We start from the raw sequence: 15,569 nt of genomic DNA, 5'->3' as shown, positions 1-15,569 counted from the left end.
GCAGTCTATTGTATATTTAGGCTTCTTTGAAGGTGTTAAAATATTATAAAAAAAATTAGCTAAATCTTAAACTCCATGGGCCTGATATAATTCATATCAAACCCAACATGAGCTTAATATGGAATATGGTGGCAAAAGACTATTCGCTCGTCTCTAGCACCTCCGTCATCTCATCTCCAGACCAACGCTGAAGAGGTAAATTAGGGGTGACTACTAGTCTTAGATAGTTGAATAGTACATGGGAGAGAAGTAGCGTATGAGGGAGGATAGACATTTGATTACAAGTCAAGATTTGATCTCTAAATCTTATGATAATATTACCATCATGCGTTAATTAAGTGTCCGTTTTGAGGAGTTGTATGCATTTAAAAGAGAGAGAAAAGATAAGAGAGAAGAGAAAAGAGAGTTGCATACGTACAAAAGAGAAAAACTGAAAAAGAAAAGAGAAATGACATATTTAGGAGAGAGGAAAAGAAAGAGAGAGGAAAAGAATGAGAGTAATAAATAAGGTGCGTCTTCTGTTAAGTATCAAAGTATAGTTAGTCTTTTAATCAATTTGTAAATCTGAGTGGGTTATTTAGTAAATTGCCTCGTTACAAAATAATAATATATATTTTTATTTATTAATCTCTCGCTGGATTAACATTGTTGAATTATTAATACGCAGGAATTCATCTTTTTTACTAATTACGTAAATCAGCCCTAACGGAGACAAGAAGGCTTAGGTCGATGGTGGCTCCTCAGGCGGCATCTTCACTGCCGCACCTTCCGCGGGCTGGAATGGTAACGCAGTCCGCACACATGCCGCAGCAGTCGGCCGCCGCTCTCGCAGCTGCATTCAAGAACCAGTTATCGAACGTGGTTACGAACAACTACCGCCTCAGGGCTGTAGCGGAACGCCTCCAACTTTATTTCCATGGCGGTGTCAAGTTGGGACAATTCGACCTTTTCCACCTCATATTTGCCCTCTCCAGGTTTTTCATCTCGCACTCCTTTCCTGTCGATGTTCGCGGCATTTTTGCAGTATTGATTTTCCGCTTCGGATTGATCATATCTGATTTTATTTCAGTGGAGGAATAAGTTGAATTGGTCGACGAATTAGGATTGTACGACAAAGTAACTTTTGGTCATTGAAAAAAAAACTTTTTTTTTCTTTCATTTTTTTGATGATATTGTACAATTATAGAAGTGGAAAACTACTGATCCAAATTGATACGATAAACAATGCCAAACATCAAATCAACTATATAACATGGATAACTCCTATGATTATTTTGTGATTTGGAAAAAATCATGAAGATGTTCTTCAGATTAAGGCGGCACATCCTGACATTGATGACTTGAAAGATCAGGCAGCATTTTCTTTAGATGAATATGATCAACTCAACAATGAACTTTGAAAAGATAACCTCAACAGTAGCTAGGAAATAATGGGCTCCCATTTGGATAACAAATACCAGTGATGGCAAGGAACTGGAGGCCCTCCTGGTTACGATTTTCCAGTTGAGCAATGTGAAATCCAGTTTGATTGGTTGCTTTCCACTAACAAAACCTGACCCTTCAGGCCTCTGGTCCCTTCTTTAATCTCTCAAACCAGCAGGTAAAGCAACTTCTATAGCTATGTTTTGTTGGAGGGATGAAACTTTCTTCTTTTGAAGGTAGAGATTAGATGATAAGTGAAGAAGTGACAGACGTGCTTAGAGTTGTAGGCTGAGGTGCTGACAACGACAAGTGAAGTATTTCTGATGATAATTTTTTGCCTGAATTGGATGACTCAATTATGAGGATGAGGAAGAGAAAAAATTTCTTCAACTTTCTTTCCCTACCTAACTCAGATAACTTTTTCTCTTCCCTCAATTTAACTTTCTCGTGGCTTCTTTTTTCTCAAAGTAAATATGGCCTTACTCATTCAAGATTTAATATGCAAGGATAACCATGCAAATAGTACTTAGTACAAGAAACCTTGTCTGCCAAATGTGTTCTGTGCACTTTAAGCAAAGGGAACAAGTGGAAGAGGCGGGATGGTTTGGTCTAACTTGGCTAAATGTAAATCACCAATCTGACATGGCAAAGACTCAAAAACACATGCACAAATCCGCACAAACATCTAATTAGGCAGGTGGAAACTCAAATTAGCATCCGTCTTGCTTAGTTCAAGTTTTGGTTGAAATTCATGAAGGCAATGGTAGGGTTATTCTTAGTCTCGATATTGCAATTCACAAGTGATTCTTGGTTTTCTCTTATTATGTTTTGGTTTCTCTTTATTATTAAATCAACTTTTTTCTCAACCTAACTGTCACTATGTTATTTTTTCTTGATGTCATTTGCTTTATAAATGTCTAATTTTATCGCACCAGATAATCAATTCTTTTTGTTTTCTTCCACTACTATATTTTTCTTCGTACTCCCCTTTGTAAAAAAATATTTTTAAAATCTGTGCAATATTATCATCATATCATTCTGTTGTTATGTAATATGAAATTTCTTTTATATATACAGAGGGATTGATTATGCACTGTCAATCAATGACAATCCTGGAATTTCAAATTGTCTTCCCTCTTTGATAAAGCAGGTAATACTAAGTGTTCATGTCAAAAGGATATAGTTACGTATTGTACATCTTGTAATTGAAATAATTTTGTTTCTTTAAGGAGCTAAACTATTTCTTCTCTCTAATTACGACAATAACATTCATGTTCATTTTAGAATTAGTGGCATGCTTGTTAGAAATATCTGTTCACAGATGCTTTTATTCTTTACTAAAAAAATGTGAGTAATGATCAGTGTTTTAAATCGCGTAGCGTTGGTTCATAGCGTTTTTGTCTTGTCATTGCGTAGCGTAAATAGCGTAGCGTATAGCGCAAGCTTTTCGTGCACGTCAATGTTTAAATTTTAAAAAATAAAATATACTTATATAAGTAAAATAAAAATAACATAACCTAAAATTAATCATAATAATTCATTACATGTCAAAATATCTCATACCAACAATTTAAAAAGTCTTATAATTAAAACAACATAACTTAAAAATAATCAGTATCATCCAACTCTATATCACTATCATCATCAATAGTGTCTATGGTTGGAAAATTTCCACTATCAAAAGTTGGAATTACTCCATAATTTTCAGCATCAAGATGATTATCTTCCACATCAACAAGACTCAACCTTGCTTGTTTGTCTTTGCTTCCACCTATTATATAAGAGATACAACATTTAAGAATCAATTATAGGTGAAGTAGATATAAATAAATAATCTGCATATGCTTAGTGCTTACTTGAATTTTCAGCAACTCTTTTTTTTGAATTCGTAGGAGGAACTTCAACTATATCCTCAACATCTTCGACTCGCTTATCTGAGTCGAAAAGACTTTCAAAGGTAGCAGATGACACACTCACAATAGGATCACTTTCAAATAATTCATCATCTTCAAGCCATTTAGTAGTTACGGGGAGAACTGGACCTTCTTTCTCAGTTATCCATTCATCATCTGAATTAATTTCATCAACTACAATGGGATCAATCTTGTCTCTCCTCCTAATACTTCTCTCCCTAAGCTTGAAGTTATATTTCACAAACACCAACGCATTCAACTTTGCATGTTCAAGCCTATTTCTCTTTTTTGTATGAATCTAATATTACAAAAAAGAAAACATATATATATATAAATAAACAATGATATGAAAATTATAAAACAATTAAAATTCAAGTAGAGTTAGAAACTTAGAATACTCACCGATTCAAAAGTGCTCCAATTTTTTTCACATCCCGAAGCACTACAAGTGAGACCAAGCACTCGAATTGCAAATGTAGTAAGCTCGGGTGTCTTACTTCCAAAACGTTCCCACCACGAGACTAATAAGTAATAACATTAAAAAAAATTACAAGAATGTATATAATTTTAAAATATGAATGCTAGTATAATTTTACAAGAACGGTTACAAGAAGAAAATTTTACCCGGAGTTCGCAACATTCTTGTTCGTTTTGCTATTGGAGTTCCAAATTCTCCTTCAGCTTTATTATATAAGTCCAATTGGATGTCTGCTTTAAGACGATCATCAGAAGACAACATCCTATCCATGCAAGTATACAATCCATCTCTAACTTCATCACAATAAGAAAATCTTTCTTCATAACGCAATTGCGGATTCAAATAGTACCCGGCCGCGTGTAGAGGATGATGAAGTTGTGGAGTCCATCGTGAATCAATTTTTTTCCAAATAGGTTTGTATTTTCTGTCAACTCCCCCACAATTAAATTTTATTGTCTCTTTTGCCTTATCCATAAGTTCATAAATATATCCCATGGCCGATCTCTCCTCCGAATCAACTTCCCTTAACACACTTACAAGAGGAACAACACTCTTAACACAAAATGCAACATGTGGCCAAAAGTTAGGATCATTAATAACAATTCTCTTCACGACCTTCCCCTAAGTTGTTTGAGATAGTGGTGAACTAACCCAATCTTCGGAAGCAAACATTTGTTCAAGTGGCCTTTTAACCTTATACATACTCTGAAGAGTGAGAAATGAAGTAGCAAAGCGAGTAACAGCGGGACTGAGAATTTCTTTACCGTTTGTATACTTTCTCATCAAAGAAAGTATAGTCCCATGACCATAAAGGAACTTCACAACCATCTTAGCATGCTCAATTGTGTCAGAAAAAATCTTCAACTTTGCAATATCCTCCAACATTAGATCAATGCAATGCGCCGCACAAGATGTCCACCAAATTCTATGTCTAGTCTCCATAATTTTTTTCCCCGCCTTAATGCAATTCGAAGCATTATCCGTGACAATTTGAATTACATTTTCCTCTCCCACCTCATCAACAACATCATTAAGATATTTAAAGATCAATTCCCCATTTTTAATATAATCTGATGCATCAATAGATTTCAAAAAGAAAGTGATGGCGGGACTATTTACTAAAAATCGATCAAACTTCTATTCTTTCCATCCGTCCAACCATCGGACATAATAGTGCATCCATATTTTTCCATGCCTTTTATGCTCCTCATATATTAGGTTGATGCCATCAACCTCAGCTTTAAGTATCCAAGTTCTTAACTCATGCATTGAAGGAGGCTTGAACCCTCTTCCATATTCCGCAATGCCCTCAACCATAGGCAACCAATAAGGATCATTCACAACATTAAACGGAAGTGCGGCAGAGTAAATAAAACGACCAATTCTACGCTTCACATCAACCAACAAATCTTTTTTGTATGTCGAATTTAGGGTTGTTTGTCGAGGTTCGGAACTAACAAACCCATGAAGAGTACCTTTACCTTTTGATTCACCACTACCAGAACATCCAATTGAATTTCCCCCTACACTTCCAACTTTTGATGATTGCGTACTCATACTTTGGGGACCTTCACCGATCTCTCGTAACAATTCAGTTTGTTTACTTTTAGATGCTCTAATTTTGTCAAGTGATTCTCTAATTTCTTTCTTAATATCATCCGGAGCACTAACACAAGGTGCACCAACCCTCGATTGCTAAATGTTCCTAAGCGAGTAATCCCTCCATTCGATATATGATGACAAAATTTGCACCGAACAGCTTTTTCCCCTTCATTTTGATAACAATACTTCCAACCAATATCTTTTTTATCTTTTTTTGATAAATTCGTAGACATTGCAAATTCTAACTAGACAATCAAAATCCTAGAAAAACAAAAGAAAAAAATCAGAATAAATAATTAATTAATTAGAAACAAATCAGCAAAAAAAAAAAAAAATCAATCCAGGGCATCTGGATCGATCATTGCATCGATCCAAGGAATTGGATCGATCCAGCGATCGATCCAGGGTCGAACAGAAAGGATCTGGATCGATCCAGCGACCGATCCAGATCCTTTCTGTTCGACCCTGGAAGGATCTGGATCGATCCAGCGACCGATCCAGGGTCTGGATCGATCCAGCGACCGATCCAGATCCTTTCTGTTCGACCCTGGATCGATCGCTGGATCGATCCAGATGCCCGACTTCTGGAAATCGTGAAATCATTTTTGCTCCTTCGAGAAAAAAAAACGAGAAAGAAAACCTAAACGAAGAAAACGAAAGGAAGGAGAAAAGCTTACCTCCAAATCTCCAATCGCTGTCCCTCGCCACCACTCACAGGTCACCGATCGCCACCTGTCGCCTCTGCAGTCTGCCCTACCTTCGCCTCTGCCACAGTCACGATTCGACTCACCTTTGCCCTAGCTATTGGTAAGCAATTTGTAATTTTAGCGCCCGCTATGGGGCGCTAGGGCATGATAGCGCACGCTATGTGCGCTATCGACGCTTTTGTCCCGAATAGCGTGGGCTATTCGGGACAATCGCGATTCAGCGAACGCTCTGCAGCGTTCGCTGGTCGTAGCGCGCGATAGCGCGCTATTCGCCGCTATTGAATACACTGGTAATGATACGCAGAGGGAAAAAATCTTAAGGAAAAGCTAGGGATAGACACATAAATTCATGGTGCACCATTTTCACTTTTGTGGGCCCATCATTTTATGTGTCTATCCTTGAGCTTTTTCCCTTTGCAAATCATTTTTCAAAAATTGTAGACCTTGTTTAATCTCAAATTGTATAAAAAACAATTTGATACTGAGAAATTTCTAGGATTTTGCTCTGAAAGAAATTTGTGCTTTGAGAAAGATAATAGAAATGAATTAATTGGAAATTTGAGCCATGGCTTTCTATCAGTGCTCTTCTGGGTTCAATGTTCTCTAGGAAAGTTTCATGGATAACCCTACTCCTGTTTCTCATATGGTCATGGACCTCACTAAAAGATATATCAAGCTAAAAGAACATAGTTACAAGTTTTAATGTACAAAGTTGTCGACAAAAATATTTTTGTGTTCTAATTTGTCAAAACCCCACAAATTTTATTGTGCTTGGAATTTTTTACTTCAAACTAGTCACACATCTAGTACCTGATTACCAATAAACAAAATGTCATAATTGAATAACTCGACAGGGATAAAATTCTAATATTGTATACTGCAAAAGACTTCAATATGCAGCCTAATAGTTCAATATCTATTATGCCTAAACTTATATGCACATGTAAATATCCAATGTCATGCTAGAACATATATTAATTGAACTTGTTATGTAACATAAGAAGAGTCCGATGAATAGGAAAAATAAGAGTAGTTATATGTAATATTGGTGCAACAATTAAAAGTTTTTTGATGACTTAATGCTCTGGATTGAAGATGACAAGTTGATTTGATTTTCATAGGAATTAATTCTTTTTGTCTATAAACTTTCACCCTTAGCTCCTCTCAAATTGAGGGTAACATAGGGTACTGAAAGTTTGTGAAAAATAAAGAGATAAATTATGAATATTGCAATGAAAAAGAGAAAGATTATGGTTCTGTTATTCACTATTATCACATTAATAGAGAAAAAAATCTGGAAAGAGAGTAAAATTAATATCACCAACTTTTCATGTTACACTAGATAGACAGTGATGGAAATTTTATGGATAATTTTTTTTTTTTAGAGTTTTAACATCCTATTCTAAAAAAGGAGAGATGTTGAAGAAACTAAGTTTTTGATTGTTTTACTCCAAGATGGTAGAATATGTAAAAAGATATAGATGTAAAGCTAAGTTCTTACTTCTAGAGGATTGATGTGGGAAGAGACAAACAATTAGATATTTAGTCTTAAGTTTTTTAAGCAATATATTAAAAATGAATATAAGAAGATTAGTCCAAGTAAGTTAGTTAGGAAGGATATCAAATATTAGTTTAACATTTCTTGTCAAATATTGGTTTAACATTTCAGCCAAAATTAATGTAGTGAGAATCTAATCTGAAAGACCAACCATTATCATAGGTATAGGACATTTTGTGTTGTGCTAGCTATTCCTTTTCTTATAACTATCCATGTCTTACTTTTTTGTTATATAGGTTTACCAACATTTAAAGGACCCTTTACTTAAATCAGCTATAATGGTGTTGATGATTTCTGTCAAGGTAATTTGTTTTCCTATGTTTGCCCATTTTTCTTTAGCATAAATGTTAATTCTGAGAGCATTCAATTTGATTTAAAATTATACTATTGATTTTGTTTCTAGAAGTTCTATGACTTGGTAGATTGGATATAACTTATGCAACTCTGTTGAGAAAGTGGGTTGTGTTTCTCATATTGACTGTCAATAAAGTCTTGCTGTTTTTGTTTAGGATGTTACTAGGATAATATTGGTGTTTCAATCTATATCCTAAATAATTTGAATTTTGTATCTAGTGTTATGTTGCTGGAATTTTTTGTACACAAGCACTGCAGGATCCTGGCCACTACTGTGAATCCCCACTTTTCAAGCTTCTTTTTTGTAAATTAAAATTATAACCTCAAACTAGCACAAACTTCATTCTGCTTTAACGTTAGAACTTAGAACAAGTTACAAGATTAAATGTTAAAGTAGCCTTCTACATAGAGACAATTTGGTTTGGTGTAGAATTCTCAATACAACTTCCTAATGAGACTCTTCAGGTCTGGGCTTTTGGATTGACTCTCTGTACCAACAAATAAGATTTCTGGGTTTTAACAGTAATATTAAACAATTCCCTACAGTCTATTAGCACAAATTATGTTCTAAATCTTCACTTTCTTGTTACCATTTATGTGATTTAGAACATTTGGAGTGTCCATTGTTTGACCAGTAGGCATGTCTCTTTAGGTTATTCATATCGTACTTCATGTGACAAGGAGGTCCTTTCTATATCTTATGCTTACCTTTGGAAAATAGTATGGCTTTTTTACATCTTACTAATTACTATTCAGACTCACTCACATGATTCTAGGATATGAATTGGGCTAGGATGTTATGGACCTATAGATTGATCCCTATGTTTGTGTACCATTTTTATGTAGGATCTTGTTCCCAACAATCATGAGCAGATAGAATATATGTACACTCAACTAGAAATTTAAAGGTTGATATTAAAAGTTGCTACTTGCTATATAAATATGAAATATGAAAACCCTTGTATTTTTCATATATTTACTATCTGAATACTTTTATTTAAACTTCATGAAATGGAATGCTATTGTTTAAAATGTTCATTATAATACTATATATTGAAACATTAAAGATATGATAAACATAATAATACTTTGATTAAATTGTTGGATATTACGATTCGGTGCGTTGATCCTACGATCTGAATATATAGACCTCCTGTTGATCCTGACAACCTTACTTTTTAATTCTTCAATGAGAAAATTAGCTTCAGAGACTATTCATTGATATCTTACATGTCACTGCTGGTTAAAATAATATGATTGACATAAATTGCCAATAGTATCGTACTTATAAAGCTATGTTGAATAAATGTGAGTGGCTAGATTTTCTTTATTAGAAGTCAATTAACGATTGCTTGATAGGACAACACAAATCATGCTTGAGGATATAAATGGCTTTCTTGAGTTCACTTACTTTAATCTCCTGTAGCATCATGCCCTAGAAGTTAGCTCCTCAAAAGCCTTCTCTGCAAGAATACTATATAAGGAGACACTTTTATATCCATTTTAGACATCTACAAATCTCTGTTAATATTTAATAACTACATAGAAGAGAACTCTTCTTGAATTTAGTTGAGCTATAAGAGAGAACATCTTAAAGTCGTCCACTTTATGTCTATTCCATCCAAAAAGGCATTAAACTTTGATGATCCAACCCAACAATACAAAACGATTTACCTCCATGATGTGGGAAACAAGCTTCTAGATGTCGTTTTCGAGTGGAGTAGACATAGCATCCATATCTTTCTTATATTACGAATTATTGGAATTTGCTCAAGGGTGGATCCAACAATTTAAGCTTGGGGGGGGGGGGGGCACATATTAAGTGACGAAAATAATTATTATACGTTGTATTTGAAGGTCGCACAACCGGGGCGGTGGGAGAGGAAGTGGAAGATGGTGATGAGCAGGCGAACGGAGCCGATAACCGAGTTGGGGAGGTACTAGCTGCCAGAGGCATAGAACTTGATGGACATTATTAAGGGTGGATTTACACGTGGACCGGGGGCAAAACATAAAGTAATTTGGCAAAATTTAGCGACGGAAATTTAATTATGTCACTAAATTAGAGAGTGACATTTTAAATCCATAGCTAATTTAGCGATGAAATTAAATTTCCGTTGCTAAATTTAGCCGCCGAATTTAAATTAGTGACGGGAATTTAATTTTGTAGCTAAATGTATTAGCAATCAAAAAATTTGCGGTAAAATATTTTGGTTGCTAATAGGTCGCTAAATACAACACTGTTTTTCTTAGTGTTAAAGATAGATGGATGGATTGATGGCTTGCTGATGTAACACCAATGCTTTCTACATGTAGTATTTGGTCTTGGTGAATAAATAATGATGACGTCACAATCAACTACGCCAACTTCTCCCCCTCTCTCTCTCTACTACCAATGCCAGTATTAACACCAGGGAAAAATTGAATTGGGGACTCCTTTGCAGTCTTCTGTTGCCTGTACGAGCTGAACTTGCAGGTTTAATCTGGAGATACAAGAATACAAATTGAGGCAATTTGTTGAAAGATGGGCTTGAATGATGGGAGGACTCAATGTAAGCTATGGGATTCATGGTCGAGATGAGCTACTCTTCTTCACAGCAAGGGTTACATCTAGTTCTGAATGATGAAGAGTTTTTGGACAAAGGTGAATTAGCTATTGGTGGATTTGAGGATCTTGTGGAGAATATTAGTGTGCTTATTATACACATGCAAAGGAGGTTGGTAGGAAAGATCTTAGAAATATGGTGAAGGTAGGATCAATCGGGGAAAAGGCACAGATGGAGACAAATGGATTCAAGAAATATGTAGCCTCAAATAAGTTGGCATCAACAACCACATAAAGGGGCGAGCAATGGATTCTTAATTTGTCATATCCTGGATCAAGAACATTCACAAAATTAAGAGATTGATGAGTGATATGAAAGGGAACATGAGGATAAAGTTATGATAAAGGAATTTACCACTTGGAATACAAGAAGGAAATTAATGAGTAGTTTACCACTTGTCTCTCCTTTTAAATGTTTGGGTAGATGATAATTCTTGCACTAGACATTTTTTTTTGAGATTTAGCTCTAAAGTGAAATACTAAAACAAGAAAGAAAGATTCATGCTCCCAACAAATTATCATTTTAAAAATTTGAAGGAGATCTTAGGTTGTCTTAGGAGATGATGAGAAGAAGATTTTATGTTCTAACCAAGAGGAGGATCATTGTGTGCCCCTTAGGTTAAAGGTGAAATTTTATGGGACCATATGATCTGACATACTCTATAGATTAGGTGTTGGGCTATAGAAGTATATTATGTTGTCAAAGTGAGAATGTGAATTGATGTGTGGAAGTACTAAAAAAGTAATCTAAAAATATGCATGGATAACTTGTTGATGAATTAGGTGTAGCTTCAGTAAAAATGATTTAGTCAATTTGAATATTACTAGTAATATAGCCATGCATAAAACTTAATAGAGGGACAATATTTATGTAGCCGATCCTAAACAGCTAGGAAAGCTTGATGATGCTGATGATGATTTTGATGAACAAAGAGGAGCGAGAGAGAGCAAGTGTGGTTGTTAGTGTGTACCTATGTGACACTGGAAGGGTTTTCTTAGAGACAACAAGATGTAGGAGGTCCAGAAAGAGGTCTGTTTTTTTACACCTACGATGATTATTGTGCAACAGAGAGAGAGAGAGAGAGAGAGAGAGAGAGAGAGAATTTAGTGTTTGACAGTGATTGGGCTTTGTAAGAGACAACGAAATGTAGGAGGTCTTTTGCAAGAGATCTAGTTTTTGCCCCCAGGAACACAAAACATCTAAGGTGACTACAGTTAACATACTCTAGCACTTTCACTCTATGAAGTTGGTTTGCAAGTGAAGGACAAGATCACTGCAAAATTGATCCCATGCCTAATGATCCAGATTTTGAATTCAACAACACTGGGATTAAATGACAAGTAATCATTGTGTATTTTATTCAGGGATTGAGATCTCGTGCCGAGCTGGTTGAAACGGGTGAAACTTTTCGTTCCGCTCGCCAATCGGCATCGGCATGAATCTGACACCTATCCTAGTGGTAGCTGTGGAGGTGTTGCGACACCCATGGTCGCGCAGGAGGGGCCGTGCGACCACCTGCGGCCACGCCGGAGGGGTCGTGCGACCACACGACCGCATCAGAAGGGCCGCACCACCCCATGGCACGACCGGTGGATTTGGTCAGTTTTTTTAATTAAATATTTTTTTTAATTAAAACAATTCCTAGGATGAATGAAGATAATTCAAGGTTCTAGACTAGCACCTAGCGCTTAGGCCATCTAGGCCGGACTAGGCGCCGCTAGGCGGATTCCTCGGTATCAACATAATTTACATAATAAATCACATATTATAATCCCAACACAATAACATCAAATTTAAAATGAGTTCAAAATTACACAACTAATAAAATATCATTGGACACAAACTCAATATCATCGGACACAAACTCAACATCAAATTTATTCTACTTCTTCATAATTTTCATCAATTTGTTCTTCATCAGACAAACTCTATATCATCATTGTGATCCTCCTCTTCTTCTTCGGATGCAAAATCATCCTTGTGAAGTTCTCTTACTCTAGAGCTTCTTCGGAGTTGTAGATTTTCATCTGCTCCACTTGCTTCATCAACCATTTGCCATGTGAGTCCAGAATCTGGTTCAACTTCATCATCTTCTTCACCATCCACAATCCAACCTTATGAATTTGAAGCATCTTTTGCAAGGACATCGACATTCCTTTCTTTTTCTCATTTTTGTTTGTTCAATAATCTAGCATTAAATTGGACAAATGCTAGATTGTTCAATTTGTTGACATCCAACCTATTTATTTATTTTTATGAATCTAAAAAAAAGAGAGAGTAAATATTATAGTTAGTAACATGAATATCAAACTTTAAAAATTAATACTTTACTTTAATTAAAGACTTAAAGTTTAAAGCTTACTCCTGCGAATGCACTCCGATTTCTTTCACACCCAGATGAACTTTGTAGTTAATGAAAGTATCCTCAATGTCACTCCTAGCAAGTTGGGTGTGTGAGCATCGTATGTACTCCACCATGTACATGGATCAAATGTATCATTTTTTTCACATGCTTTTGATGCCAATGTTTTTCCAAATAACCCAGTCTTGTCTCTCTGTATTTTACAAATTCCTTATTAATAATTGTATCCTGTAGATCTAACTTATTGGCATGCAAAATTTCCATATTCAAAAATCCCCATCGCGATCTCCTCATAAAGAGCAATAGAATTATCTTTATAGTAAAAATAGGGATTCAACAAAAATACAGTCGTATGCAATGATGTATCAAGTCTATCCTTCACTTTTGACTCAATAATCACTATGATAGGCTGATAGTTTGATTCCACGTTGTTCGGGGCCACCTTGATATCTTCTTTAGCTTGAAGAAACTTCCCATATAGAAACCTCATGAATAACTTTTTATCTCCATCTACTAATAAAAGAACTCTTACCAAAGGAGCAAATATTTTCAAACAAAGTGTCACACTATTCTAAAAACTCATGCTCATAACAGTAGAGTAAGCTAATCTTCCTTTGTTTGTTTTTGACCATTTACATTTCTCCCACATATCACTTGTAAACATGACCCTTAAACTAATTTTTTTTCAATCAAACCTTGCAATGTGAGGAAATTTGATGCAAACCTGGTAACTCCTGGCCGAACTATATCTCTCTTCTTCGTGAAACTTCTTATCAAAGACAAAATCTTATGGTGAGCGTAAATGAAAATGGTAAAAGACTTGGCTTGCTCAATAATCTTTTTATATCGTGAAAGCTTGTCAATACTTTCAATCATGAGATTAACAGTGAGTTGCATATGAACTCCAAAAGATCCAGGTTTCTTTTCTCTCATCAATTTAGTTGCAGCCATATTGTTGGTGACATTGTCTGTTTCAATTTGAACAATATTCTGAGCTCCTACTTGTTCAACACATTTATCAACATACTCAAAAATAAGTTCAGCTGTATGTTTGAAGATTTCTTAGACTCTAAAAATGTAGTATCCAACTTGCAATTAACATACAAATTTAAGATGCTTCTTTTTTATTACTCTATGCATCTGTCATGATCGAGCACCCATTCTTTGCCCATTCTTCTTCATATTTCTAAAGTTGCTTTGCTCTTTTAATTTCGGCTTTCAACAATGGCTCCCTAAGCTGATATTGAGTTGGAGGTTTGAATCCTGGTTCAAATTAACCCATTGCCTCCATTAATTGCTTGAAGCTATCATTATCAACAACATTGAATGAGATTCCATTTTCATAAACCCATCCCCAACATATTGCTGAACTTGTTGAGTTCTATTTTTGAAAAGAGCTTCATTTATATTTTTTTGACGAAGCACTTTCTTGCCATTGGAACCTACATTTTCTAGAGCAATTACCGATGGAGTCAAGTGGAAGAGGTTTTTTAATTCCATACATCCCTTCAATTTCAGGACCTTCTTCTTCGTCTAGAGAAATAGTCACCTCTGCTCTACAACTTTGTTCTTTCATTATTTTGTTCTTTCTATTCCTCCCTTCTAAAATAGTGAATTTGCACTTCTTGAGATGCTTTTCGACAACCAGATATATTTCTTATGTCTCCTTGATCCTATACACTCCCTAACATCGTTTTTTCACATAGGTTGCATTTAATTTTGTTGAGGTTTTTAGGATCAATCAACATCCCATACTTCCATCCAATGTCATTTGACTTTCTCTTAAGAATTCTAGATTCGGGTTGAGTGACCGACGTTGTTGAAGATGGATTTCTTGCCATTGTAATTGTGATAACTTAAAATGTGATTTAAGAATAAATTTGGGATATAAATAAGTAAAAAAAAGTAATATAAATCAATAAAAAAATATTATTACAATATAAATGTGATTTATATAAATTAATAAAATTTATTGATTTTTTTTTATAAAATTTTAAATATAAAATTTTGAATATAAATATGATTTATACGGATTAATAAGAGTTATTAGATTTTTTTAATTTTAAATATAAAATATCATAATATAAATTAATTAATAATATTTATGAGATTTTTAAAATTTTAAATATAATATTATTAGAATATAAATAAATTAGTAAAATTAATAAAAAGATTTTAAATTTGAAGATATATTTTTTATATAGTTGGGATAATTTAATTAAGGGTATAAAAGCATATTGAAATTATCTTATTTAAGTGAGGAGTTGTTTAATTAAATAGATAATAAATAAATTAAAAACAAAAACATCGCAAGCGTTGAACGCACGAGGGAAGCGTCCGACGGCAGCGAACGTGTTCTCGGACGGGTCTGTCGTCGTCGCTGGACTCGTCACCAGAAGCTTCTGGTGACGGGTCCTACGCTGGCGCTGCTGGCATTGCTGGAAGCCTCCAGCGAAGCTTTCGGTGCCGTCGGAAGCTTCCAACGGCGACGGCGAACGCCTCCGTCGCCACCGGACGTGTCCCGTGGCCCGGAAGCGTTGCGGGAGGGGAAAAAATTATTACATAAA

General features: G+C 35.1%; 1 protein-coding gene across 2 annotated transcripts in view; it reads left to right on the top strand.

Moving 5' to 3' along the window:
- The first annotated feature begins 674 nt into the window (after nucleotides 1-674).
- The window catches only part of LOC121981910 (E4 SUMO-protein ligase PIAL2-like), a 28,743-nt gene continuing 13,848 nt past the window's right edge, over nucleotides 675-15,569 (top strand). For both annotated transcript variants that reach the window (XM_042534688.1, XM_042534687.1), the window contains exons 1-3: nucleotides 675-974; nucleotides 2,500-2,572; nucleotides 7,917-7,982. In XM_042534688.1, the coding sequence (XP_042390622.1) occupies nucleotides 730-974; nucleotides 2,500-2,572; nucleotides 7,917-7,982 (384 nt within the window). In that variant the 5' untranslated portion in view covers nucleotides 675-729. The remainder of the gene's footprint in view (nucleotides 975-2,499; nucleotides 2,573-7,916; nucleotides 7,983-15,569) is intronic.

The sequence above is a fragment of the Zingiber officinale genome, chromosome 5A (assembly GCF_018446385.1).
Source record: "Zingiber officinale cultivar Zhangliang chromosome 5A, Zo_v1.1, whole genome shotgun sequence".
Classification (NCBI taxonomy): domain Eukaryota; kingdom Viridiplantae; phylum Streptophyta; class Magnoliopsida; order Zingiberales; family Zingiberaceae; genus Zingiber; species Zingiber officinale.
The sequence above is the reverse complement of the archived record's forward strand: the minus strand, read 5'-3'. Positions and strand labels throughout refer to the sequence as shown.